The 27,610-nt window shown below is 46.0% G+C and overlaps 2 protein-coding genes across 2 annotated transcripts; one reads left to right on the top strand and one right to left on the bottom strand.

The window, feature by feature from the left end:
* Positions 1–794: 794 nt before the first annotated feature.
* On the top strand, positions 795–13,318 carry LOC132447871 (coatomer subunit gamma-2-like; the record flags this gene model as incomplete). The annotated part of the gene is made up of 10 exons (XM_060038881.1): positions 795–937; positions 1,275–1,378; positions 2,798–2,923; positions 3,103–3,171; positions 6,931–7,112; positions 8,743–8,872; positions 9,373–9,470; positions 10,090–10,228; positions 12,153–12,251; positions 12,983–13,318. Coding segments are annotated over 10 exons (1,221 nt in total), but the record flags the coding sequence as incomplete, so codon positions are not given.
* A 12-nt stretch (positions 13,319–13,330) lies between these two features.
* On the bottom strand, positions 13,331–20,453 carry LOC132447869 (mesoderm-specific transcript homolog protein-like). Its single transcript, XM_060038876.1, has 12 exons — positions 20,248–20,453; positions 19,780–19,964; positions 19,571–19,650; positions 19,364–19,441; positions 18,867–19,003; positions 18,587–18,645; positions 18,228–18,268; positions 18,055–18,125; positions 17,705–17,806; positions 17,197–17,273; positions 14,824–14,887; positions 13,331–13,812 (listed from the first exon to the last, which is right to left on the bottom strand). The coding sequence occupies exons 2-12, from the start codon at positions 19,931–19,933 to the stop codon at positions 13,695–13,697; spliced, it is 981 nt and encodes a 326-aa protein (XP_059894859.1). The 5' UTR covers positions 19,934–19,964; positions 20,248–20,453; the 3' UTR covers positions 13,331–13,694.
* Positions 20,454–27,610: the final 7,157 nt, after the last annotated feature.

Raw genomic sequence — 27,610 nt, forward strand, 5'->3', positions numbered from 1 at the left:
GAACCCATCGCGGGGCTCTCCTTCAGAGCCTACATCGTGACCTCTCCTTCAGAGCCTACATCGTGACCTCTCCTTCAGAGCCTACATCGTGACCTCTCCTTCAGAGCCTACATCGTGACCTCTCCTTCAGAGCCTACATCGTGACCTCTCCTTCAGAGCCTACATCGTGACCTCTCCTTCAGAGCCTACATCGTGACCTCTCCTTCAGAGCCTACATCGTGACCTCTCCTTCAGAGCCTACTTCGTGACCTCTCCTTCAGAGCCTACATCGTGACCTCTCCTTCAGAGCCTACTTCGTGACCTCTCCTTCAGAGCCTACATCGTGACCTCTCCTTCAGAGCCTACATCGTGACCTCTCCTTCAGAGCCTACATCGTGACCTCTCCTTCAGAGCCTACATCGTGACCTCTCCTTCAGAGCCTACATCGTGACCTCTCCTTCAGAGCCTACATCGTGACCTCTCCTTCAGAGCCTACATCGTGACCTCTCCTTCAGAGCCTACATCGTGACCTCTCCTTCAGAGCCTACATCGTGACCTCTCCTTCAGAGCCTACATCGTGACCTCTCCTTCAGAGCCTACTTCGTGACCTCTCCTTCAGAGCCTACATCGTGACCTCTCCTTCAGAGCCTACATCGTGACCTCTCCTTCAGAGCCTACATCGTGACCTCTCCTTCAGAGCCTACATCGTGACCTCTCCTTCAGAGCCTACATCGTGACCTCTCCTTCAGACCCTACATCGTGACCTCTCCTTCAGAGCCTACTTCGTGACCTCTCCTTCAGAGCCTACATCGTGACCTCTCCTTCAGAGCCTACATCGTGACCTCCTTCAGAGCCTACATCTTGACCTCTTTGTCCCCCTAGCGGCGGTCAGCGCCCTGGCCAAGTTTGGAGCCCAGAATGACGACCTGCTGCCCAGTGTCCTGGTGCTCATGCAGAGGTACCTGTCACTGACCGACCAATCACAGCAGACCTCACTGACCGACCAATCACAGCAGACCAGACACTGACCGACCAATCACAGCAGACCAGACACTGACTGACCAATCACAACAGACCAGACACTGACTGACCAATCACAACAGACCAGTCATGTACTGACCAATCACAGCAGACCTTTTATCCAAAAACACTTTTAAGGCATCTAAGGCTACAAGACATTTGAATCTGCTTCAATAAAAACAATTTGACAAATCCTCCCTCTGAAAACAAAACGTTCCTACCCTCTTCTGACTGTGTGTGTGTGTGTGTGTGTGTGTGTGTGTGTGTGTGTGCAGGTGTATGATGGACAGTGACGATGAGGTGCGTGACAGAGCCACCTTCTACATGAACGTCCTGCAGCAGAAGCAGAAGGCCCTGAACGCCGCCTACATCTTCAACGGTACAGCCACACGCACACGCAACCTTCACGCACACACAACCTCCACGCAGTTGCACACACAACCTCAACGGAGTCGCACACACAACCTCCACGCAGTCGCACACACAACCTCCACGCAGTCGCACACACAACCTCCACGCAGTCGCACACACAACCTCCACGCAGTCGCACACACAACCTCCACGCAGTCTCACACACAACCTCCACGCACACACAACCTCCACGCAGTCTCACACATAACCTCCACGCAGTCTCACACATAACCTCCACGCAGTCTCACACATAACCTCCACGCAGTCTCACACATAACCTCCACGCAGTCTCACACACAAACTCCACGCAGTCGCACACACAACCTCCACGCAGTCTCACACATAACCTCCACGCAGTCGCACACACAACCTCCACGCAGTCTCACACATAACCTCCACGCAGTCTCACACACAAACTCCACGCAGTCTCACACACAACCTCCACGCACACGCAACCTCCACGCAGTCTCACACAAACACACCCCTCATTTCAATCCCCTCAACAGGTGCTTTTCAAGCGTTGCATACCGTAGAGTCTTGTCCATTTTATTGAGCAGTAGTATGGTTCAGGTCGAAGGGAGGAATACTGTATTGATACCAATCTGAATGGATAAAGGTGAATTGGTCGACTTTCTTCTTATGGAAATGATGTTAAAAAAGCTTTGGTTGGGGATTGTTCCAAAGCATCTCCCCATGGGGGACGCAGAGTTTAGAACAAAACAATCTAGGAGCCCCCGTACTACAGCCAGGAGGATGAGGGCGTGTTTCCACTGCAGGGTGCGGAACGGATCGGATCGCAAAGGTGCGGATCGGGTCGCGTTTCCGCCGCCAAAAGTGGGCGTGACCCGGACTTTGCCGTACCCGTTTTGGCCTCGTTTTCAGGACTCCTCCGTTGGGGTACTGAAAACGAGACGAGACGCCTGAAAGGGTCCCGGTAAATTCTAGCTACACACCCCCTCCGTTGATTGGTCGACAGAATCATCACTTCCGGGTGACGCGGGGATAAAAACAAACAAACAGTAGCCTCGAGGTATTATTCTTTACAATTAACATGTCGCGTAAAACGCTTGCTTGGGCGAACAAGGAGGTGGAGACGTTCGTCTGCATTCTTGGGGAGGAAGACGTTGTTTACGATGTTTACGTAGCTGCCGCGGCGATCGACATCCGGCCTACCACCAAGGGTACTGTAGGCAGTGGAAACGCGACCTCGGAACTGAGCTGGGCTATACCGCCCCCTCCCTACCGCACCTTTGCGATCCGATCCGTTCCGCACCCTGCAGTGGAAACGCGGCATGAGTCTCCTGAGGGCTGAGAGATCTGGGGTTAGGTTCTCCAGGTCCGGTGAGGTTAATGTGTGTGTGTGTGTGTGTGTGTGTGTGCTCAGCAGGTCTGTCCGTGTCGGTCCCCGGGCTGGAGAAGTCTCTGCACCAGTACACGCTGGACCCCTCAGAGAGACCCTTCGACATGAAGAGCGTCCCCCTGGCCACCACCCCCATCTCAGAGCAGAAGTCAGGTAACCCCAACACCCCCCCCCCCCCCACCACCACCCCAAACCCCATCTCAGAGCAGTAGTCAGGTAAAAACAAACACAAAAGAAAAATCGGTGTTGGCCTCAACACCGATGTGCAACACCGGTAATACCGTATACCGCGGCAACCCTACCACTGACCCCGTGTTCCCCCCCTCCTCCAGACATGGCGCCTATATCCACCAGCAAGATGCCGGAGAAGATGGCCCCCTCGCGCCAGGACATCTACCAGGGTGGGTCCCTCACGCCACCCCGGGCCCCTCACCGCCACGCCGGGCCCCGGGCCCCTCACGCCACGCCGGGCTGGGCCCCGGGCCCCTCACGCCACGCCGGGCTGGGCCCCGGGCCCCTCACGCCACGCCGGGCTGGGCCCCGGGCCCCTCACGCCACGCCGGGCTGGGCCCCGGGCCCCTCACGCCACGCCGGGCCCCGGGCCCCTCACGCCACGCCGGGCCCCGGGCCCCTCACGCCACGCCGGGCCCCTCACGCCGGGCTGGGCCCTGGGCCCCTCACGCCACGCCGGGCTGGGCCCCGGGCCCCTCACGCCACGCCGGGCTGGGCCCCGGGGCCCCTCACGCCACGCCGGGCTGGGCCCCGGGCCCCTCACGCCCCCCCGCGCCCCTCACGCCCCCCACGCCCCCCCCGCGCCCGGCCTGGCGCTCCTAGCGCCGCCGCACACTTTAACGCTCAACTCTGCTTTACGTCCCGACCCTTTTATTACATCTCTCCTCCAATTTCTGCAATATCGTTGTCCTCTCTGCGCCTTTTAGTAAGAGAGAAAGAAGTTATGTTATAGTTATATGAGTTGACTCTAGTTTAGGTTGGTATTAATGTTGATATGAGTTGACTATAGTTTAGGTTGGTATTAATGTTGATATGAGTTGACTAGTTTAGGTTGGTATTAATGTTGATATGAGTTGACTATAGTTTAGGTTGGTATTAATGTTGATATGAGTTGACTCTAGTTTAGGTTGGTATTAATGTTGATATGAGTTGACTATAGTTTAGGTTGGTATTAATGTTGATATGAGTTGACTATAGTTTAGGTTGGTATTAATGTTGATATGAGTTGACTATAGTTTAGGTTGGTATTAATGTTGATATGAGTTGACTATAGTTTAGGTTGGTATTAATGTTGATATGAGTTGACTAGTTTAGGTTGGTATTAATGTTGATATGAGTTGACTAGTTTAGGTTGGTATTAATGTTGATATGAGTTGACTATAGTTTAGGTTGGTATTAATGTTGATATGAGTTGACTATAGTTTAGGTTGGTATTAATGTTGATATGAGTTGACTATAGTTTAGGTTGGTATTAATGTTGATATGAGTTGACTCTAGTTTAGGTTGGTATTAATGTTGATATGAGTTGACTATAGTTTAGGTTGGTATTAATGTTGATATGAGTTGACTATAGTTTAGGTTGGTATTAATGTTGATATGAGTTGACTATAGTTTAGGTTGGTATTAATGTTGATATGAGTTGACTATAGTTTAGGTTGGTATTAATGTTGATATGAGTTGACTATAGTTTAGGTTGGTATTAATGTTGATATGAGTTGACTATAGTTTAGGTTGGTATTAATGTTGATATGAGTTGACTATAGTTTAGGTTGGTATTAATGTTGATATGAGTTGACTATAGTTTAGGTTGGTATTAATGTTGATATGAGTTGACTATAGTTTAGGTTGGTATTAATGTTGATATGAGTTGACTATAGTTTAGGTTGGTATTAATGTTGATATGAGTTGACTATAGTTTAGGTTGGTATTAATGTTGATATGAGTTGACTCTAGTTTAGGTTGGTATTAATGTTGATATGAGTTGACTATAGTTTAGGTTGGTATTAATGTTGATATGAGTTGACTATAGTTTAGGTTGGTATTAATGTTGATATGAGTTGACTATAGTTTAGGTTGGTATTAATGTTGATATGAGTTGACTCTAGTTTAGGTTGGTATTAATGTTGATATGAGTTGACTCTAGTTTAGGTTGGTATTAATGTTGATATGAGTTGACTATAGTTTAGGTTGGTATTAATGTTGATATGAGTTGACTCTAGTTTAGGTTGGTATTAATGTTGATATGAGTTGACTATAGTTTAGGTTGGTATTAATGTTGATATGAGTTGACTATAGTTTAGGTTGGTATTAATGTTGATATGAGTTGACTATAGTTTAGGTTGGTATTAATGTTGATATGAGTTGACTCTAGTTTAGGTTGGTATTAATGTTGATATGAGTTGTCTATAGTTTAGGTTGGTATTAATGTTGATATGAGTTGACTATAGTTTAGGTTGGTATTAATGTTGATATGAGTTGACTATAGTTTAGGTTGGTATTAATGTTGATATGAGTTGACTATAGTTTAGGTTGGTATTAATGTTGATATGAGTTGACTATAGTTTAGGTTGGTATTAATGTTGATATGAGTTGACTATAGTTTAGGTTGGTATTAATGTTGATATGAGTTGACTAGTTTAGGTTGGTATTAATGTTGATATGAGTTGACTATAGTTTAGGTTGGTATTAATGTTGATATGAGTTGACTATAGTTTAGGTTGGTATTAATGTTGATATGAGTTGTCTATAGTTTAGGTTGGTATTAATGTTGATATGAGTTGACTATAGTTTAGGTTGGTATTAATGTTGATATGAGTTGACTATAGTTTAGGTTGGTATTAATGTTGATATGAGTTGACTATAGTTTAGGTTGGTATTAATGTTGATATGAGTTGACTATAGTTTAGGTTGGTATTAATGTTGATATGAGTTGACTATAGTTTAGGTTGGTATTAATGTTGATATGAGTTGACTATAGTTTAGGTTGGTATTAATGTTGATATGAGTTGACTAGTTTAGGTTGGTATTAATGTTGATATGAGTTGACTAGTTTAGGTTGGTATTAATGTTGATATGAGTTGTCTATAGTTTAGGTTGGTATTAATGTTGATATGAGTTGACTATAGTTTAGGTTGGTATTAATGTTGATATGAGTTGACTATAGTTTAGGTTGGTATTAATGTTGATATGAGTTGACTAGTTTAGGTTGGTATTAATGTTGATATGAGTTGACTATAGTTTAGGTTGGTATTAATGTTGATATGAGTTGACTCTAGTTTAGGTTGGTATTAATGTTGATATGAGTTGACTAGTTTAGGTTGGTATTAATGTTGATATGAGTTGACTATAGTTTAGGTTGGTATTAATGTTGATATGAGTTGACTATAGTTTAGGTTGGTATTAATGTTGATATGAGTTGACTATAGTTTAGGTTGGTATTAATGTTGATATGAGTTGACTATAGTTTAGGTTGGTATTAATGTTGATATGAGTTGACTATAGTTTAGGTTGGTATTAATGTTGATATGAGTTGACTATAGTTTAGGTTGGTATTAATGTTGATATGAGTTGACTATAGTTTAGGTTGGTATTAATGTTGATATGAGTTGACTATAGTTTAGGTTGGTATTAATGTTGATATGAGTTGACTATAGTTTAGGTTGGTATTAATGTTGATATGAGTTGACTAGTTTAGGTTGGTATTAATGTTGATATGAGTTGACTATAGTTTAGGTTGGTATTAATGTTGATATGAGTTGACTCTAGTTTAGGTTGGTATTAATGTTGATATGAGTTGACTAGTTTAGGTTGGTATTAATGTTGATATGAGTTGACTATAGTTTAGGTTGGTATTAATGTTGATATGAGTTGACTATAGTTTAGGTTGGTATTAATGTTGATATGAGTTGACTATAGTTTAGGTTGGTATTAATGTTGATATGAGTTGACTATAGTTTAGGTTGGTATTAATGTTGATATGAGTTGACTATAGTTTAGGTTGGTATTAATGTTGATATGAGTTGACTATAGTTTAGGTTGGTATTAATGTTGATATGAGTTGACTATAGTTTAGGTTGGTATTAATGTTGATATGAGTTGACTATAGTTTAGGTTGGTATTAATGTTGATCTCTGCTGCCGACCGCACAGAGCAACTGGCGGCCATCTTGGAGTTCCAGGGCCTGGGGCCGCTGTTCAAGTCGTCGGAGGCGGTGCAGCTGACGGAGGCGGAGACGGAGTACGTGGTGCGCTGCGTCAAGCACACCTTCGCCCAGCACATGGTGTTCCAGTTCGACTGCACCAACACGCTCAACGACCAGCTGCTGCAGAAGGTAACCCCGATACTGGAGTGTGTGTGTGTGTCCCAGGTGGTGGTGTAATGGTGTGTGTGTGTGTGTGTGTGTGTGTGTGTGTGTGTCCCAGGTGGTGGTGTAATGGTGTGTGTGTGTGTGTGTGTGTGTCTCCCAGGTGGTGGTGTAATGGTGTGTGTGTGTGTGTGTGTGTGTGTGTGTGTGTGTCTCCCAGGTGGTGGTGTAATGGTGTGTGTGTGTGTGTGTGTGTGTCTCCCAGGTGGTGGTGTAATGGTGTGTGTGTGTGTGTGTGTGTGTGTGTGTGTGTGTGTGTGTGTCTCCCAGGTGGTGGTGTAATGGTGTGTGTGTGTGTGTGTGTGTGTGTGTGTCCCAGGTGGTGGTGTAATGGTGTGTGTGTGTGTGTGTGTGTGTGTGTGTGTGTCCCAGGTGGTGGTGTAATGGTGTGTGTGTGTGTGTGTGTGTGTGTGTGTGTGTGTGTGTCCCAGGTGGTGGTGTAATGGTGTGTGTGTGTGTCTCCCAGGTGGTGGTGTAATGGTGTGTGTGTGTGTGTGTGTGTGTGTGTGTGTGTGTCCCAGGTGGTGGTGTAATGGTGTGTGTGTGTGTGTGTGTGTGTGTGTGTCTCCCAGGTGGTGGTGTAATGGTGTGTGTGTGTGTGTGTGTGTGTGTGTGTGTGTGTGTCCCAGGTGGTGGTGTAATGGTGTGTGTGTGTGTGTGTGTGTGTGTCTCCCAGGTGGTGGTGTAATGGTGTGTGTGTGTGTGTGTGTGTGTGTGTGTGTCCCAGGTGGTGGTGTAATGGTGTGTGTGTGTGTCCCAGGTGGTGGTGTAATGGTGTGTGTGTGTGTCCCAGGTGGTGGTGTAATGGTGTGTGTGTGTGTGTCCCAGGTGGTGGTGTAATGGTGTGTGTGTGTGTCCCAGGTGGTGGTGTAATGGTGTGTGTGTGTGTCCCAGGTGGTGGTGTAATGGTGTGTGTGTGTGTCCCAGGTGGTGGTGTAATGGTGTGTGTGTGTGTGTGTCCCAGGTGGTGGTGTAATGGTGTGTGTGTGTGTCCCAGGTGGTGGTGTAATGGTGTGTGTGTGTGTCCCAGGTGGTGGTGTAATGGTGTGTGTGTGTGTGTGTGTGTGTGTCCCAGGTGGTGGTGTAATGGTGTGTGTGTGTGTCCCAGGTGGTGGTGTAATGGTGTGTGTGTGTGTCCCAGGTGGTGGTGTAATGGTGTGTGTGTGTGTCCCAGGTGGTGGTGTAATGGTGTGTGTGTGTGTCCCAGGTGGTGGTGTAATGGTGTGTGTGTGTGTGTCCCAGGTGGTGGTGTAATGGTGTGTGTGTGTGTGTGTGTGTGTGTGTGTGTCTCCCAGGTGGTGGTGTAATGGTGTGTGTGTGTGTGTGTGTGTGTGTCCCAGGTGGTGGTGTAATGGTGTGTGTGTGTGTCCCAGGTGGTGGTGTAATGGTGTGTGTGTGTGTCCCAGGTGGTGGTGTAATGGTGTGTGTGTGTGTCCCAGGTGGTGGTGTAATGGTGTGTGTGTGTGTCCCAGGTGGTGGTGTAATGGTGTGTGTGTGTGTGTGTGTGTGTGTCCCAGGTGGTGGTGTAATGGTGTGTGTGTGTGTGTGTGTGTGTGTGTCCCAGGTGGTGGTGTAATGGTGTGTGTGTGTGTCCCAGGTGGTGGTGCAGATGGAGCCCTCAGAGTCTTACGAGGTGCTGCACTACATCCCGGCGGCCAACCTGCCCTACAGCCAGCCGGGCTCCTGCTACAGCCTGGTGCGGCTGCCTGAGGAGGACCCCACCGCCGGTACGCACCCCGGGGGGGCAGGGGGGGGCAGAGGGGGGCAGGGGGGGCAGAGGGGGCCAGAGGGGGGCGGGGGCCAGAGGGGGTAGCTGCTCTGGGGATTGTGGGACATGTAGTCATAGCAGAGTACCGAAAAAAGCCGACCACTTTTGATAATGAATACATTTTATTTGGATGAACGGCTAAACATCGTAAATCCACACACTGTTGTTCCTGAGATATGAGCCCCGTTAGTTATTGGATTGAGAACGATAATCTCAACTCCTGGCTGAATCTAGCAGGGGAATAGTAACAGACATGATGTTGAGCAGTGACTTTACAATGAAATGTCACTGAGCTGTTTAGTCACAGAGCTGTGTGTGTGTGTGTGTGTGTGTGTGTGTGTGTGTGTGTGTGTGTGTGTGTGTGTGTGTGTGTGTGTGTGTGTGTGTGTGTGTGTGTGTGTGTGTGTGTGTGTGTGTGTGTGTCAGTCAGCTGATCTCTAACGTCTCCTCTCTCTGCAGTGTCGTGTACCTTCAGCTGCACCATGAGGTACCTGGTGAGAGACTGCGACCCCAACACCGGTGACCCCGACGACGACGGCTACGATGATGAATACGTGGTACGAAGCCCACGCCCCCTTCACTGTCTCCAGCCAATCGGCTGTCTGCTTCACTGCAGCATCCTTCCACTTGGTCTACTTTTGTAACAAGTTGTAATGGCTTAGCATTTAGTCTTCCTCTGATGTAGCTGTGAAGTTGAACGGCAGGAGGAGTGAAGCCGTCTACAAAGACAGCTCACCCTGTGAAAAAATGGATGCAAATTAATTCTCTCTCTCTCTCCCCCCCCCCCTCTCTCTCTCCCCTCCCCCCCTCCCTCTCCCCCCCTCTCTTTCTATCTCTCCCCCCTGGCTCCCCCCTCCCCCCCTCCCTCTCTCTCTCTCCCCCCTGGCTCTCCCCTCCCCCCCTCTCTCTCCCCCCCCCCCCTCTCTCCCTCTCTCCCCCCCCCCCCCCCTCTCTCTCTCTCTCTCCCTCTCCCCCCCTCCCTCTCCCCCCCTCTCTCTTTCTATCTCTCCCCCCTGGCTCTCCCCTCCCCCCCTCCCTCTCTCTCTCTCTCTCCCCCCTGGCTCTCCCCTCCCCCCCTCTCTCTCCCCCTCTCCCTCTCTCCCCCCCCCCCCCCCTCTCTCTCTCTCTCTCCCTCTCCCCCCCCCCCCCCCCTCCTCTCTCTCTCCCTCTCCCCAGCTGGAGGACCTGGAGGTGACGGTCGCGGACCACATCCAGAAGGTTCTGAAGCCTAACTTCGGTGCGGCCTGGGAGGAAGTAGGAGACGAGTTTGAGAAGGAGGAGACGTTCGCGCTGGCTTCAGTCCGCACTCTGGACGGTACGTTCTGTGGCCCCGTTCAGTCCGCACTCTGGACGGTACGTTCTGTGGCCCCGTTCAGTCTGGACGGTACGTTCTGTGGCCCCGTTCAGTCTGGACGGTACGTTCTGTGGCCCCGTTCAGTCCGCACTCTGGACGGTACGTTTTGTGGCCACGTTCAGTCCGCACTCTGGACGGTACGTTCTGTGGCCCCGTTCAGTCCGCACTCTGGACGGTACGTTTTGTGGCCACGTTCAGTCCGCACTCTGGACGGTACGTTCTGTGGCCCCGTTCAGTCCGCACTCTGGACGGTACGTTCTGTGGCCCCGTTCAGTCCGAACTCTGGATGGTACGTTCTGTGGCCACGTTCAGTCCGCACTCTGGACGGTACGTTCTGTGGCCACGTTCAGTCCGCACTCTGGACGGTACGTTCTGTGGCCACGTTCAGTCCGCACTCTGGACGGTACGTTTTGTGGCCACGTTCAGTCCGCACTCTGGACGGTACGTTCTGTGGCCCCGTTCAGTCCGAACTCTGGACGGTACGTTCTGTGGCCACGTTCAGTCCGCACTCTGGACGGTACGTTCTGTGGCCACGTTCAGTCCGCACTCTGGACGGTACGTTCTGTGGCCACGTTCAGTCCGCACTCTGGACGGTACGTTCTGTGGCCCCGTTCAGTCCGCACTCTGGACGTTACGTTCTGTGGCCCCGTTCAGTCCGAACTCTGGACGGTACGTTCTGTGGCCACGTTCAGTCCGCACTCTGGACGGTACGTTCTGTGGCCACGTTCAGTCCGCACTCTGGACGGTACGTTTTGTGGCCACGTTCAGTCCGCACTCTGGACGGTACGTTCTGTGGCCCCGTTCAGTCCGCACTCTGGACGGTACGTTCTGTGGCCCCGTTCAGTCCGCACTCTGGACGGTACGTTCTGTGGCCCCGTTCAGTCCGCACTCTGGACGGTACGTTCTGTGGCCCCGTTCAGTCCGCACTCTGGACGGTACGTTCTGTGGCCCCGTTCAGTCCGCACTCTGGACGGTACGTTCTGTGGCCCCGTTCAGTCCGCACTCTGGACGGTACGTTCTGTGGCCACGTTCAGTCCGCACTCTGGACGGTACGTTCTGTGGCCACGTTCAGTCCGCACTCTGGACGGTACGTTTTGTGGCCACGTTCAGTCCGCACTCTGGACGGTACGTTCTGTGGCCCCGTTCAGTCCGCACTCTGGACGGTACGTTCTGTGGCCCCGTTCAGTCCGCACTCTGGACGGTACGTTCTGTGGCCCCGTTCAGTCCGCACTCTGGATGGTACGTTCTGTGGCCCAGTTCAGTCCGCACTCTGGACGGTACGTTCTGTGGCCACGTTCAGTCCGCACTCTGGACGGTACGTTCTGTGGCCCCGTTCAGTCCGCACTCTGGACGGTACGTTCTGTGGCCCCGTTCAGTCCGCACTCTGGACGGTACGTTCTGTGGCCCCGTTATGCTGCGATGCCAGCCTGCAGCGACCATCAGTCGGTATTCCTAAAGCTGTGTTTATTCTGTTGGGATCTTTGTGATGGATATTAGGGCTGCATCTAAGGAGTATTTTAAAAGTGGATAAATAATTGTTGTTCTATTAATCAAGTCGATAACTTAACATTTCCCAAATAATGGCAAATGCGACCAGAGAGATGTCTTACAGTTTTTGCTTATCTGGCGAGCAGCGAAATATAACCGAAGAATACATTTTGTAGTTATCCATGAACAGTTCTGGGGAGTTTTGAAAGCATTTAGCATTAACTGTTTGGTATTGTACTTGATAAATACCTTGAAAGGATAACTAATTATCAAAATCTGACTCCTTTTCTTTGTACTGTTACGTTCCTAAATGTGTCCTGTAACCCCGGGACCTGTGAGTTCACCAGGCTGGGCCGCTAGGCTCACCCCTTCGCTCTCTCTCTCCTCCCGTGTGTAGAGGCGGTCGGGAACATCGTGAGCTTCCTGGGTATGCAGCCGTGCGAGCGCTCGGACAAAGTCCCCGAGAACAAGAACTCCCACGTCCTCTTCCTCGCTGGTGAGTACATCTGAACGGCGTTGACTCCCTCAACCGTTTCTATTGGTCGATACATCATTGATCTATTGGCTACCGGATGTGTAGGATGATAATAGGGCTGAACGATTAATCTAATTCAAATCAAAAATATATTTTTCTTTTGCAATTTTTCAATTTACAATCAGGGCATTTAGCAGCGATTTTATCCAAAGCGACTCACATCGTTGAATACACACATTGACGGCAGAGTCAACCATGCAAGGCGACAGCCAGCTCGTCAGGAGCAGTTAGGGTTAAGTGTCTCGCTCAAGGACACATCAACACTCAGCTAGGAGGAGCTGGGGATCGAACTAGCAACCTTTCGGGTACAAGACAACTGCTCTACCTCCTGAGCTAAGCCGACCCAATTCAACAGTTAAATAAAGATGTTCTATCAACACATCGGTCTGGTCCAAAGGAAAGAGCCGTTTATATGTTGACTGCTTCCAATGTTGTGTTGGTCATACTAAAGAATGTTTTTTTGATTTTTAGTGAATAATACAGAACATAAAGGAACTTGATCAATTAAAAAAATCGCAATATTGTTCAAAATAATTGCAATCAGATTATTTCCCCAAATCGTTCGGCCCTAGACGATCACTGTGTTGTAGACATGGACTTTAAATGTTCCAGTAGAAGACAGATATTGCCTTGACTTCACCTGTGGACCCCTCCTAACCTCCGGCCCCCCCCCCCCCCCCCCCCCTCCCCAGGTGTGTTCCGCGGGGGTCACGACCTGCTGGTGCGTGCCCGTCTGGCGCTGTCGGACGGCGTCACCATGCAGGTGACGGTTCGCGGCGCAGACGAGACGCCCGTCGACGTGATCCTGGCGTCGGTCGGCTAGACACCCCCCTCCCCCCCACACACACACGACCAAATCCCCGCCATCGCCCAGTTATCTATACCCCCCCCCCTTTTCATATCCACGTCGGCACTCTACACTTTGACGTCCTTGCGGCGGTCGACTCTGTGCAGTTATGTTTCTGTTGTTGTGATGCAGGAGTTAATGAACGGATTAGTAAAGATTAAATAAAGAACCTGTCAATGAACACACCAGTCCCTTCTTAGAAAACTACTTTTATTTGCCAACGTTTGTGAATCATGTTAACATGGATTGGAAGATTGTTCAATGGCTGAATCTGAATAATTAGTTCCCCACAATAATCGAGTACACCAAATCGTTGACATCATTTTAGGTCATTCCTACTATTAGTCTATCGGTAATGAATCGTACATGTTGGTATAAACGTATTCTCTTCATAATCATACGGTTATGACCGTTACACACACACAGCGTTAGTGTTGGTAGTCGCGTTGCTGATGCTTGTCGATGATTCTGCACTCATTCCTGCGACGGTTGAGCATGAGGCCCTCGTGGACGGGGCGGTGGACGGGTGTCAGCCCTCATGACGCGGTGGACGGGCGTCAGAAGGAGTTGATGAAGCCGTAGTAGGCGTTCAGGAATCCCAGGGGGTCCTCCAGCTGAGGGTAGTGGCCGATGTGTTTGTCGAGCAGCGTGACGGTGGACCTCTGCACCAGGTACCTGCAGACAACACGGATCAGACCAAAGGCATTCCACATGTAGGCTGCACATTGCACAACAGAACACAACAGATCCTCAACTACAGAGCGGTTGAGGATCTGTTCTGGAGACATGGGGTCGATGACCGTCGGGTGACGGGATCCATTCCCTCATCCATTCATTCCCAATGGCTCTGAATGAGCGTACTCATTCAGAGTGACTCACTCGTTCAGACAGTGACTCCACTAAACCACCACGGCAGGACTCCAACCAAAGGTTTCATAGGATACAGAAACGTTACTCTCCAGAACTGAACGAGGAACAGCGAGGAAAATTGTATTTTTTTATGTATTCATTTGTTACGTCGATGCAGAAAATAAGGGAGGGCACCCGGCCAATTTAAGTTCTATTTTAATTAAGCGCCAGCAGAGACGCCCCAATAGGCCTGTCAGGCCTGTGCCTTCAGCCAGCCTGCATTAAGGCCTTCTCGATAAAGACCACCTCCAGGTTATCGCCGTCTCTGCATAGAACCCAAGAAGAAGCTGCACGTGAAAAATATTGACTTTTGTTGCAACTTTTTGATAACATCCTAGTTATCATAACTAGTGATGATAACTAGGGTGCAGTTCAACTTTAGGCACAGTCACTTGAACTGCACCTTGTTTAAAGAAATGATTCACTTATCCCCGCTATTGCTCCAGAGGACCTCACTGGTCAGTTGGTCACAAGCCAACTGATACCAAACAGGGCGTTTGATTTCAGTTGGTTTGGATAGACTATCAGGATATTTGATTGATAGTATTATTGCGTTAAGATATATTATGTTGGTGCGATCAGGCATCTGAAACAAATTCAACTCGAATGCAAACAAGCACACCGAATAAAAGGACGCTGTCGTTTGGCCTTGGCAAAGCTGACGGAAACGCAATTAATCAAAAAGCTATAAAAGAAATGGGAACAGAGAGTTGAGTGATAAATTAAACAAACCACGTCGGTACAGTTTGGGAGAGAGCTGTCAGCTCGGCCTCTTACTTATATCGCAGGAGGAAGTCGGGGTGAGGGTTTACCGGGTCCATGGGTCCATAGATCATGTGCACTGAGGACGCACACACGCACGCACGCACACGCACACACACACACGCACACACACACACACACACACACACACACACACACACACACACACACACACACACACACACACACACACACACACACACACACACACACACACACACACACACACACACACACACTTCAGTGTAAACTCAGTGGGTCAAATAAGTGAAAGTATCTATTAGTGAGAGAGTACGTGACGCTAGTAGTGTTAGAGGTTAATAGTGGGTCATGCTAATGGTTCAACAGATTTGTGACGACCCAACACACTTTAGTTTTAACCAATGGCAACACAGCTGTATGTTGAAGCAGATTGACCTAGTGTTGTTTCAGTGACCACCAAGGGGACATCCATACCACCCAAAAATAACATCTGGCAAAAGTCAAATAGCTAATCAAATCTGGACTACTGTGCTGTGTCATTCTCAGGTCAATTATTGCATGCCTACTTGTAAGCATTTAAAACATCACCACCTGCTGGCATCAAGACCACATTGCATTGCTCTACACAAGACATACATGGAGGACATGTTATTGATTGAGTTTCCTCATTATTCCATTACTGGCATCAGGATTGTATTGAGCATTAGAAATGTATGAATAGTTGTGGTGCCTCCTTGGGTTCAAACAGTTTGCACCGACCTCGACCCCCCATAACCACCAGTAGGCCGTCTCAACGTGGCTAAGCAGCTTCTCCACACCGGCTAAGCAGCTTACATTTGGTTGGCTAGCTAAGAATTGTCTGGCATAATACCAGCTCCTAGCCCCCTACTCCACAACCAGGCTCCAGTCGACCCCGGAGACGACCACCGGGCCCCGGAGACGACCACCGGGCCCCGGAGACGACCACCGGGCCCCGGAGACGACCACCGGGCCCCGGAGTCGACCACCGGGCCCCGGAGACGACCACCGGGCCCCGGAGACGACCACCGGGCCCCGGAGACGACCACCGGGCCCCGGAGACGACCACCGGGCCCCGGAGACGACCACCGGGCCCCGGAGTCGACCACCGGGCCCCGGAGTCGACCACCGGGCCCCGGAGACGACCACCGGGCCCCGGAGACGACCACCGGGCCCCGGAGACGACCACCGGGCCCCGGAGACGACCACCGGGCCCCGGAGACGACCACCGGGCCCCGGAGACGACCACCGGGCCCCGGAGACGACCACCGGGCCCCGGAGACGACCACCGGGCCCCGGAGACGACCACCGGGCCCCGGAGACGACCACCGGGCCCCGGAGACGACCACCGGGCCCCGGAGACGACCACCGGGCCCCGGAGACGACCACCGGGCCCCGGAGACGACCACCGGGCCCCGGAGACGACCACCGGGCCCCGGAGACCTGGGCTGTAGGCGCTCTAGCGTTGTGCGCTACAGCGCGCTCTAGCGTTGTGCGCTACAGCGCGCTCTAGCGTTGTGCGTTACAGCGCTCTAGCGTTGTGCGCTACAGCGCGCTCTAGCGTTGTGCGCTACAGCGCGCTCTAGCGTTGTGCGCTACAGCGCGTTGTGCGTTACAGCGCGCTACAGCGCGTTGTGCGTTACAGCGCGCTACAGCGCGTTGTGCGTTACAGCGCGCTACAGCGCGTTGTGCGTTACAGCGCGCTACAGCGCGTTGTGCGTTACAGCGCGCTACAGCGCGTTGTGCGTTACAGCGCGCTACAGCGCGTTGTGCGTTACAGCGCGCTACAGCGCGTTGTGCGTTACAGCGCGCTACAGCGCGTTGTGCGTTACAGCGCGCTCTAGCGTTGCGCGTTACAGCGCGCTCTAGCGTTGCGCGTTACAGCGCGCTCTAGCGTTGTGCGCTACAGCGCGCTCTAGCGTTGTGCGCTACAGCGCGTTGTGCGTTACAGCGCGCTACAGCGCGTTGTGCGTTACAGCGCGCTACAGCGCGTTGTGCGTTACAGCGCGCTACAGCGCGTTGTGCGTTACAGCGCGCTACAGCGCGTTGTGCGTTACAGCGCGCTACAGCGCGTTGTGCGTTACAGCGCGCTCTAGCGTTGCGCGTTACAGCGCGCTCTAGCGTTGCGCGTTACAGCGCGCTCTAGCGTTGCGCGTTACAGCGCGTTACAGCGCGCTCTAGCGTTGCGCGTTACAGCGTTGCGCGCTACAGCGCGTTACAGCGTTGCGCGCTACAGCGCGCTCTAGCGTTGCGCGCTACAGCGCGCTCTAGCGCGCTCTAGCGTTGCGCGCTACAGCGCGCTCTAGCGTTGCGCGCTACAGCGCGCTCTAGCGTTGCGCGCTCTAGCGTTGCGCGCTACAGCGCGCTCTAGCGTTGCGCGGTACTCACATGGAACCAGCGTGGAGGTCAGCGCCCCCACCCACCGGTCTCTGTGCTTCGCCCTCTGGTTGAGAAACTGCAGAACACTGTTGGGGGGGGGGGGGGGGGGGGAGAGAGAGAGAAACAGAGACAGAAACAGAGACAGACTTACTTATCAAACTTATACTCTAGAGAGAGGCAGAGATAGAGAGATTGACTATGTCACACATGATAGTTGATGATATGTATGATTGTATGATATCCTATTTCTCCCATCGCTTTATAAACACACAGAGACACACACCTGTCCATGACCTGGTACACACACACACACGCAGAGACACACACCTGTCCATGACCAGGTACACACACACACACACCTGTCCATGACCTGGTACACACACACACACGCAGAGACACACCTGTCCATGACCAGGTACACACACACACACCTGTCCATGACCTGGTACACACACACACACGCAGAGACACACCTGTCCATGACCAGGTACACACACACACACGCAGAGACACACACCTGTCCATGACCAGGTTGCCGTCGTTGAAGCGCAGGCTCGTCCACATGTCCCAGAACTCCTCATCAGTGGGCTGCGTGTACGGCCCGAACACCTGCCCCACACTACACACAAAAGGGTTTGGGCACCAGATATGCATAATCCTATCAACAAATGTAAGCCGGTTAGCTCATCAAAAAGACAGCTCAAGAAAGATACATTAATCCGTCATTCCCATGTACACTACATACATACATGCGTGAGATTAAAATCGGAATAAATAATATAAACTTGAAATACACATGAAACGTATTTACCATTACAAGATGAAACCAATGTGTGTCCAGTGTGTTTCCACACAGCGTCCGCCTACCTCCTGGAGAACATCATGTAGTTGGTGAGACGCGTCAGAACAGGAGACAGAAGGCCGACGTCCTTCAGAACCTTCAACACAAACAACGACAAACACGTTACGCTACGCTAGCTGCTGCTCCAACAATTACCAAGTAAGTTTGATTACAATTATGCAAATAAGCCATCGCTTACAGTCTGAATCCATCTGGGGTAGTGTGTTTCTGGGAATAGTCCTGTTAAAAAGAGAGTAGAAAGGGAGAGAGTGCCATGTCTTTTATATTTGGGCAGAAAAAGCTGAATCTTTGGATGTAAAATGAAAGAGGCTTGAGCTTCTGCCTTAGAGGTGTCTGGTATGTCAATACTTGAGTCCCAGTGACCTCCAAAACACCAGTCCAAGTCTTGAGCGTTTAGTTAGTTCTGTTAACTAAAGGATGGATCAACACTCAGAGTGTTAACCGATAATATTTTGTGGGACATCTTTATGTCTGGTATGGAGCTGGACATAAAGGCACTGAACCCCAACTTTCCTGGGTAAACACAGGGTCACTCACCCCCATTGGACAAACACAGGCTGTTGATGGTCAGGTGACCTGTTCGGTTCTGGTCACTCCTAGAGAGAGAGGGAGTGAGAGGGTGAGAGGTGGTATTTACTGATTCAAGTCATTCATTCTACAGTCAATATTTAAAACAATCCTTTATAACTAATTGACAATACACACACACACACACACACACACACACACACACACACACACACACACACACACACACACACACACACACACACACACACACACACACACACACACACACACACACACACACACACACCTGTAGAGCAGCTCCAGGGCCACCGTGTCTCCGTAGTCATGGGCCAGCAGGTTGACCCGTTGCCCCCCCAGCCCCAGGTGGGCCAGCAGCGCCTCCACCACGCTGGCCTGCTCGAACACCGAGTACCTGTGGCCCCGCTGGGACGCAGCGGGGGGGGAGAGAGGAAGGACTCAGGCCCAGACTGAACACCTTCCACCAGCCAGCGGCCGACACAGTCGACCGTTCCAGAGGGAAACCAAACCAGGTCTACATTCTAAATAAATAGCTTCTTCCACTCTGGCGGATCAAAGGACAGAGTCGACTGACCACTCGAATTTAACTTAATCCAAGTTTGAAAATGGGTTAATCATTCAAGACACCAAGAACACAAATACCAATGTTTTCTGCTTAATGTTCCAGAAACTCAAATATTTGGATCATTATAAAATTAAAACTTTAGTATGTGTGTGCATCTGTGTCTCTGTGTTTCTGTGTCTGTGTGTGTTTTAGACCCGTACAGGTTTGTCGCTGAAGCCAAACCCCAAGAAGTCCAGTGCTACGACTCTGTGGAAGCGTTGGTTCAGAGCGCTCCAGATCTGCCCCAAAACAACATGAAGAGCTTCAGGATGATGCGTATCGATGACATTACGTACTCAATAATAAAACGACAGACTCCACAAAGAAGACCCACATCACTAGCTCCACACTATTCCTTCACTCATCACCTTGTTCCAGTCGTAACTAGACGTTGGGAATCCGTGCAGCAAGACGACAACATCCGAACTCCCAACAGCACCGAGGGAGTCTGGCGATCAGCGAAGAGCCCAGTTAGCAACGGGCAATCAACATGTGGATCACTCACAAAATAAGGAAATAAAACACACACACACACACACACACACACACACACACACACACACACTTTCTGTATTACCTCTATAGAAGATGTTGCTTCCCTTGAAGTTGAAACTCTCCCCTGAATTGTGCCATTTCTGCAGGGCAGGGGAGAGGGCGGGGGGCGGGATGTGCAGGTACACCGCCATCAGCGGGACGCAGATCAAGCCCACCAGAAGCCACCATTCTCTCATCCTGACTCAGCAGCAGTAGTGAAACCTAGTTCTGAATGACAAATTGACGCGACTCAGAAGGATATTCACCGTAAGGTATCGTGAATCAGAATGCATGACCTCAAACGACCAGCATTGCATAGCGTAAGACTACACTAGGTTCTCCTTATCGCTCCGATTGGCAGCCTTGAGCCGAGTGTGGTTTACTGTTGGCTCTTTAGAGGGTGGCACAAAGGTTAAAGTCCAATGTAGAGTTCAGGTTTGATATCGTGTTCCTACTATCAACAATAAAGTACAACAGTGGCGTAAAGTAAGAGCGACGCGACGGTACTCACAGATGCTCGGCGGTGCAGCGGGTCATTCCTTGTGCTTCAACCAACCGAGGTGTCATCTGCAGACAGCGGCTGTCCGTCTCATAGCGTAGGGACCATAAGAACAGTCTCAGCTGTCCTGCTGCACACGCCGCCTCTTCCTGGACCGTGGAGGAAAATCCCCATCACGCATGCGCAATTTGCACACACGTTACGTCCACTTTACGGTAAACAAAACTGACAGCATGTTGCTAAGCTACCGCCTGGAACCAATGGGTTCAGATATTGTACCGAGGGGGGCGAGTTTGGGCTCATATCTACGCTCCTATATCGTCTCCAATAACGTTTTTCACCAAATCCTCCATCAACACAACAAGAGAGGAGGTTTAGATTCATTCAAATCAGACAAGTTATTACAGTGTCGCTCTTAGATAGAAACAGACGCGCGTCATTTTATTAATAATAATAATAATAATACATTTCATTTAGAGGCGCCTTTCAAGACACCCAAGGTCACCTATTGGTCGTCATGAAAAAAAACATAAGGGGTAACACTGTCGTATTTTATTGGTCGTCATGAAAAAAAAAACATAAGGGGTAAAATGTTGTTTTTATTGGTCGTCATGAAAAAAAACATAAGGGGTAACACTGTTGATATTTATCAAATAAAACATGAGAGGTAACACTGTCGTTTTTTATCGGTTGTCATGAAAAAAACATAAAGGGTAACACTGTCGATATTTATCAAATAAAACATAGGGGGTAACACTGTCGTTTTTCTTTGGTCGTCATGAAAAAAAACAAGGGGTAACACTGTTGTTTTTTATTGGTCGTCATGAAAAAAAGACATAAGGGGTAACACTGTTGTTTTCTATTGGTCGTCATGAAAAAAAAACATAAGGGGTAACTCTGTCGTTTTTTATCGGCCGTCATTAAATAAACATAAGGGGTAACACTGTCGATATTTATCAAATAAAACATAGGAGGTAACACCGTTGTTCTTTATTGGTCGTCATGAAAAAAACATAAGGGGTAACACTGTTGTTTTATATTGGTCGTCATGAAAAAAAACATAAGGGGTAACACTGTTGTTTTTTATTGGTCGTCATGAAAAGAAAACATAAGGGGTAACACTGTTGTCTTTGTCAAATAAACTATAAGGGGTAACACTGTTGTTTTTTATTGCTCGTCATGAAAAGCTGTCATTTTTTATTGGTCGTCATGAAAGATAACATAAGGGGTAACACTGTTGTTTTTTATTGGTCGTCATGAAGAAAAACATAAGGGGTAACACTGTTGTTTTTTATTGGTCGTCATGAAAAGAAAACATAAGGGGTAACACTGTTGTCTTTGTCAAATAAACTATAAGGGGTAACACTGTTGTTTTTTATTGCTCGTCATGAAAAAAAACATAAGGGGCAACACTGTTGTTTTATATTGGTCGTCATGAAAAAAAACAAGGGGTAACACTGTTGTTTTTTATTGGTCGTCATGAAAAAAAGACATAAGGGGTAACACTGTTGTTTTCTATTGGTCGTCATGAAAAAAAAACATAAGGGGTAACTCTGTCGTTTTTTATCGGCCGTCATTAAATAAACATAAGGGGTAACACTGTCGATATTTATCAAATAAAACATAGGAGGTAACACCGTTGTTCTTTATTGGTCGTCATGAAAAAAACATAAGGGGTAACACTGTTGTTTTATATTGGTCGTCATGAAAAAAAACATAAGGGGTAACACTGTTGTTTTTTATTGGTCGTCATGAAAAGAAAACATAAGGGGTAACACTGTTGTCTTTGTCAAATAAACTATAAGGGGTAACACTGTTGTTTTTTATTGCTCGTCATGAAAAGCTGTCATTTTTTATTGGTCGTCATGAAAGATAACATAAGGGGTAACACTGTTGTTTTTCATTGGTCGTCATGAAGAAAAACATAAGGGGTAACACTGTTGTTTTTTATTGGTCGTCATGAAAAGAAAACATAAGGGGTAACACTGTTGTCTTTGTCAAATAAACTATAAGGGGTAACACTGTTGTTTTTTATTGCTCGTCATGAAAAAAAACATAAGGGGTAACACTGTTGTTTTATATTGGTCGTCATGAAAAAAAAATAAGGGGTAACACTGTTGTTTTTTATTGGTCGTCATGAAAAGCTGTTGTTTTTTATTGCTCGTCATGAAAAAAAACATAAGGGGTAACACTGTTGTTTTTTATTGCTCGTCATGAAAAAAATCATAAGCGGTAACACTGTCGTTTTCTATTGCTCGTCATGAAAAAAAACATAAGGGGTAACACTGTTGTTTTTTATTGGTCGTCATGAAAAGAAAACATAAGGGGTAACACTGTTGTCTTTGTCAAATAAACTATAAGGGGTAACACTGTCGTTTTTTATTAGCCGTCATTAAAAAACCACAAGGGGTAACACTGTTGTTTTTTATTGGTCGTCATGAAAAAAAACATAAGGGGGAACACTGTTGTTTTTTATTGGTCGTCATGAAATTTTTTTCTTTCTTATTGGTCGTCATGAAAAAAAACATAAGGGGTAACACTGTCGTCTTTATTGGTCATCATAAATAAAAACAAAAGGGGTAACACTGTTGTTTTTTATTGATCGCCATGAAAAAAAAAAAACGGGGTAACACTGTTGATTTTTATTGGTCGTCATGAAAAAAAACATAAGGGGTAACACTGTTGTTTTTTATTGGTCATCGTGAAAAAAAACATAGGGGGTAACACTGTTGTTTTTTATTGGTCGTCATGAAAAGCTGTTGTTTTTTATTGCTCGTCATGAAAAATAATATAAGGGGTAACACTGTCGTTTTTTATTGCTCGTCATGAAAAAAAACATAAGGGGTAACACTGTTGTTTTTTATTGGTCGTCATGAAGAAAAACATACGGGGTAACAGAGTTGTTTTTTATCGCTCGTCATGAAAAAAAACATAAGGGGTAACACTGTTGATATTTATCAAATAAAACATGAGAGGTAACACTGTCGTTTTTTATCGGTTGTCATGAAAAAAACATAAAGGGTAACATTGTCGATATTTATCAAATAAAACATAGGGGGTAACACTGTCGTTTTTATTGGTCGTCATGAAAAGAAAACATAAGGGGTAACACTGTTGTCTTTGTCAAATAAACTATAAGGGGTAACACTGTCGTTTTTTATTAGTCGTCATTAAAAAACCACAAGGGGTAACACTGTCGTTTTTTATTGGTCGTCATGAAAAAAAACATAAGGGGTAACACTGTCGTTTTTATTGGTCATCATAAAAAAAAACATAAGGGGTAACACTGTTGTTTTTTATTGGTCGTCATGAAAAGAAAACATAAGGGGTAACACTGTTGTCTTTGTCAAATAAACTATAAAGGGTAACACTGTCGTTTTTTATTCGTCGTCATTAAAAAACCACAAGGGGTACCACTGTTGTTTATTATTGCTTGTCATGAAAAAAAACATGAGGGGTAACACTGTTGTTTTTTATGGGTCGTCATGAAAAACTGTTCTTTTTTATTGGTCATCATGAAAAAAAACATGAGGGGTAACACTGTTGTTTTTTATTGGTCGCCATGAAAAAAAACAAACGGGGTAACACTGTTGATTTTTATTGGTCGTCATGAAAAAAAACATAAGGGGTAACACTGTTGTTTTTCATTGGTCGTCATGAAAAAAAACATAAGGGGTAACACTGTTCTTTTTTATTGCTCGTCATGAAAAAAAACATCAGGGGTAACACAGTTGTCTTTGTCAAATAAAATATAAGGGGTAACACTGTTCTTTTTTATTGGTCATCATGAAAAAAAACATAAGGGGTAACACTGTCGTTTTTATTGGTCATCATAAAAAAAAACATAAGGGGTAACACTGTTGTTTTTTATTGGTCGCCATGAAAAAAATAAACGGGGTAACACTGTTGATTTTTATTGGTCGTCATGAAAAAAAGCATAAGGGGTAACACTGTTGTTTTTCATTGGTCGTCATGAAAAAAAACATAAGGGGTAACACTGTTCTTTTTTATTGCTCGTCATGAAAAAAAACATCAGGGGTAACACAGTTGTCTTTGTCAAATAAAATATAAGGGGTAACACTGTTGTTTTTTATTGGTCGTCATGAAAAAAACATAAGGGGTAACACTGTTGTTTTTCATTGGTCGTCATGAAAAAAAACATAAGGGGTAACACTGTTCTTTTTTATTGCTCGTCATGAAAAAAAACATAAGGGGTAACACAGTTGTCTTTGTCAAATAAAATATAAGGGGTAACACTGTTGTTTTTTATTGGTTGCCATGAAAAAAAAAAAACAGGGTAACACTGTTGATTTTTATTGGTCGTCATGAAAAAAAACATAAGGGGTAACACTGTTGTTTTTTATTGGTCGTCATGAAAAAAACATAAGGGGTAACACTGTTGTTTTTCATTGGTCGTCATGAAAACATAAGGGGTAACACTGTTCTTTTTTATTGCTCGTCATGAAAAGAAAACGTAAGGGGTAACACAGTTGTCTTTGTCAAATAAAATATAAGGGGTAACACTGTTGTTTTTTATTGGTTGCCATGAAAAAAAAAAAACAGGGTAACACTGTTGATTTTTATTGGTCGTCATGAAAAAAAACATAAGGGGTAACACTGTTGTTTTTTATTGGTCGTCATGAAAAAAAACATAAGGGGTAACACTGTTGTTTTTTATTGGTCGTCATGAAAAAAACATGAGGGGTAACACTTTTGTTTTTTATTGGTCGTCATGAAAAAAAACATAAGGGGTAACACTGTTGTTTTTTATTGGTCGTCATGAAAAGCTGTTGTTTTTTATTGCTCGTCATGAAAAAAAAATAAGGGGTAACACTGTTGTTTTTTATTGCTCGTCATGAAAAAAAACATAAGGGGTGACACTGTCGTTTTTTATTGCTCGTCATGAAAAAAAACATAAGGGGTAACACCGTTGTTTTTTATTGGTCGTCATGAAAAGCTGTTGTTTTTTATTGCTCGTCATGAAAAAAAAATAAGGGGTAACACTGTTGTTTTTTATTGCTCGTCATGAAAAAAAACATAAGGGGTAACACTGTCGTTTTTTATTGCTCGTCATGAAAAAAAACATAAGGGGTAACACCGTTGTTTTTTATTGCTCGTCATGAAAAGAAAACGTAAGGGGTAACACTGTTGTCTTTGTCAAATAAACTATAAGGGGTAACACTGTCGTTTTTTATTCGTCGTCATTAAAAAACCACAAGGGGTAACACTGTCGTTTTTTATTGGTCGTCATGAAAAAAAACATAAGGGGTAACACTGTTGTTTTTTATTGGTCGTCATGAAAAACTGTTCTTTTTTATTGGTCATCATGAAAAAAAACATAAGGGGTAACACTGTTGTTTTTTATTGGTCGCCATGAAAAAAAACTAACGGGGTAACACTGTTGATTTTTATTGGTCGTCATGAAAAAAAACATAAGGGGTAACACTTTTTTTTTTTATTGGTCGTCATGAAAAAAAACATAAGGGGTAACACTGTTGTCTCTGGCAAATAAAATATAAGGGGTAACACTGTTGTTTTTTATTTGTCGTCATGAAAAAAAACATAAGGGGTAACTCTGTTGTTTTTTATTGGTCGTCATGAAAAAAAACATAAGGGGTAACACTGTTGTTTTTCATTGGTCGTCATGAAAAAAACATAAGGGGTAACACTGTTGTTTTTTATTGGTCGTCATGAAAAAAACACAAGGGGTAAAACTGTTCTCTTTGTCAAATAAAATATAAGGGGTAAAACTGGTGTTTTTTATTGGTCTTCATGAAAAAAAACATGACGACTGTTGTTTCACTGTTGTTTTTTTATTGGTCGTCATGAAAAAAAACCTAAGGGATACACTGTTCTTTTTTATTGGTCGTCATGAAAAAAAACCTAAGGGATAACACTGTTGTTTTTTATTGGTCGTCATGAAAAAAAACATAAGGGGTAACACTGTTGTTTTTTATTGGTTGTCATGAAAAAAAACATAAGGGGTAACACTGTTGTTTTTTTATTGGTTGTCATGAAAAAAAACATGAGGGGTAACACTTTTGTTTTTTTATTTGTCGTCATGAAAAAAAACATAAGGGTTAACACTGTTGTTTTTCATTGGTCGTCATGAAAAACGGTTGTTTTTTATTGGTCGTCATGAAAAAAAACATGAGGGGTAACACTGTTGTTTTTTATTGGTCGTCATGAAAAGCTGTTGTTTTTCATTGGTCGTCATGAAAAAAAACATAAGGGGTAACACAGTTGTCTTTGTCAAATAAAATATAAGGGGTAACACTGTTGTTTTTTATTGCTCGTCATGAAAAAAAACATAAGGGGCAACACTGTTGTTTTATATTGGTCGTCATGAAAAAAAACAAGGGGTAACACTGTTGTTTTTTATTGGTCGTCATGAAAAAAAGACATAAGGGGTAACACTGTTGTTTTCTATTGGTCGTCATGAAAAAAAAACATAAGGGGTAACTCTGTCGTTTTTTATCGGCCGTCATTAAATAAACATAAGGGGTAACACTGTCGATATTTATCAAATAAAACATAGGAGGTAACACCGTTGTTCTTTATTGGTCGTCATGAAAAAAACATAAGGGGTAACACTGTTGTTTTATATTGGTCGTCATGAAAAAAAACATAAGGGGTAACACTGTTGTTTTTTATTGGTCGTCATGAAAAGAAAACATAAGGGGTAACACTGTTGTCTTTGTCAAATAAACTATAAGGGGTAACACTGTTGTTTTTTATTGCTCGTCATGAAAAGCTGTCATTTTTTATTGGTCGTCATGAAAGATAACATAAGGGGTAACACTGTTGTTTTTCATTGGTCGTCATGAAGAAAAACATAAGGGGTAACACTGTTGTTTTTTATTGGTCGTCATGAAAAGAAAACATAAGGGGTAACACTGTTGTCTTTGTCAAATAAACTATAAGGGGTAACACTGTTGTTTTTTATTGCTCGTCATGAAAAAAAACATGAGGGGTAACAATGTTATTTTTCATTGGTCGTCATGAAAAAATACATAAGGGGTAACACTGTTGTTTTTTATTGGTCGTCATGAAAAAGAACATAAGGGGGAACACTGCTGTTTTTTATTGGTCTTCATGAAAAAAAACATGACGTCTGTTTTTTCACTGTTGTTTTTTATTGGTCGTCATGAAAAAAAACATAAGGGGTAACACTGTTGTTTTTTATTGGTCGTCATGAAAAAAAACCTAAGGGGTAACACTGTATTTTTTTTATTGGTCGTCATGAAAAAAAACATGAGGGGTAACAATGTTATTTTTCATTGGTCGTCATGAAAAAATACATAAGGGGTAACAATGTTGTTTTTTTTGGTCGTCATGAAAAAAACATCAGGGGTAACACTGTTGTTTTTTATTG

This window comes from Gadus macrocephalus, chromosome 19, assembly GCF_031168955.1.
Source record: "Gadus macrocephalus chromosome 19, ASM3116895v1".
NCBI classification, from domain to species: Eukaryota; Metazoa; Chordata; class Actinopteri; order Gadiformes; family Gadidae; genus Gadus; species Gadus macrocephalus.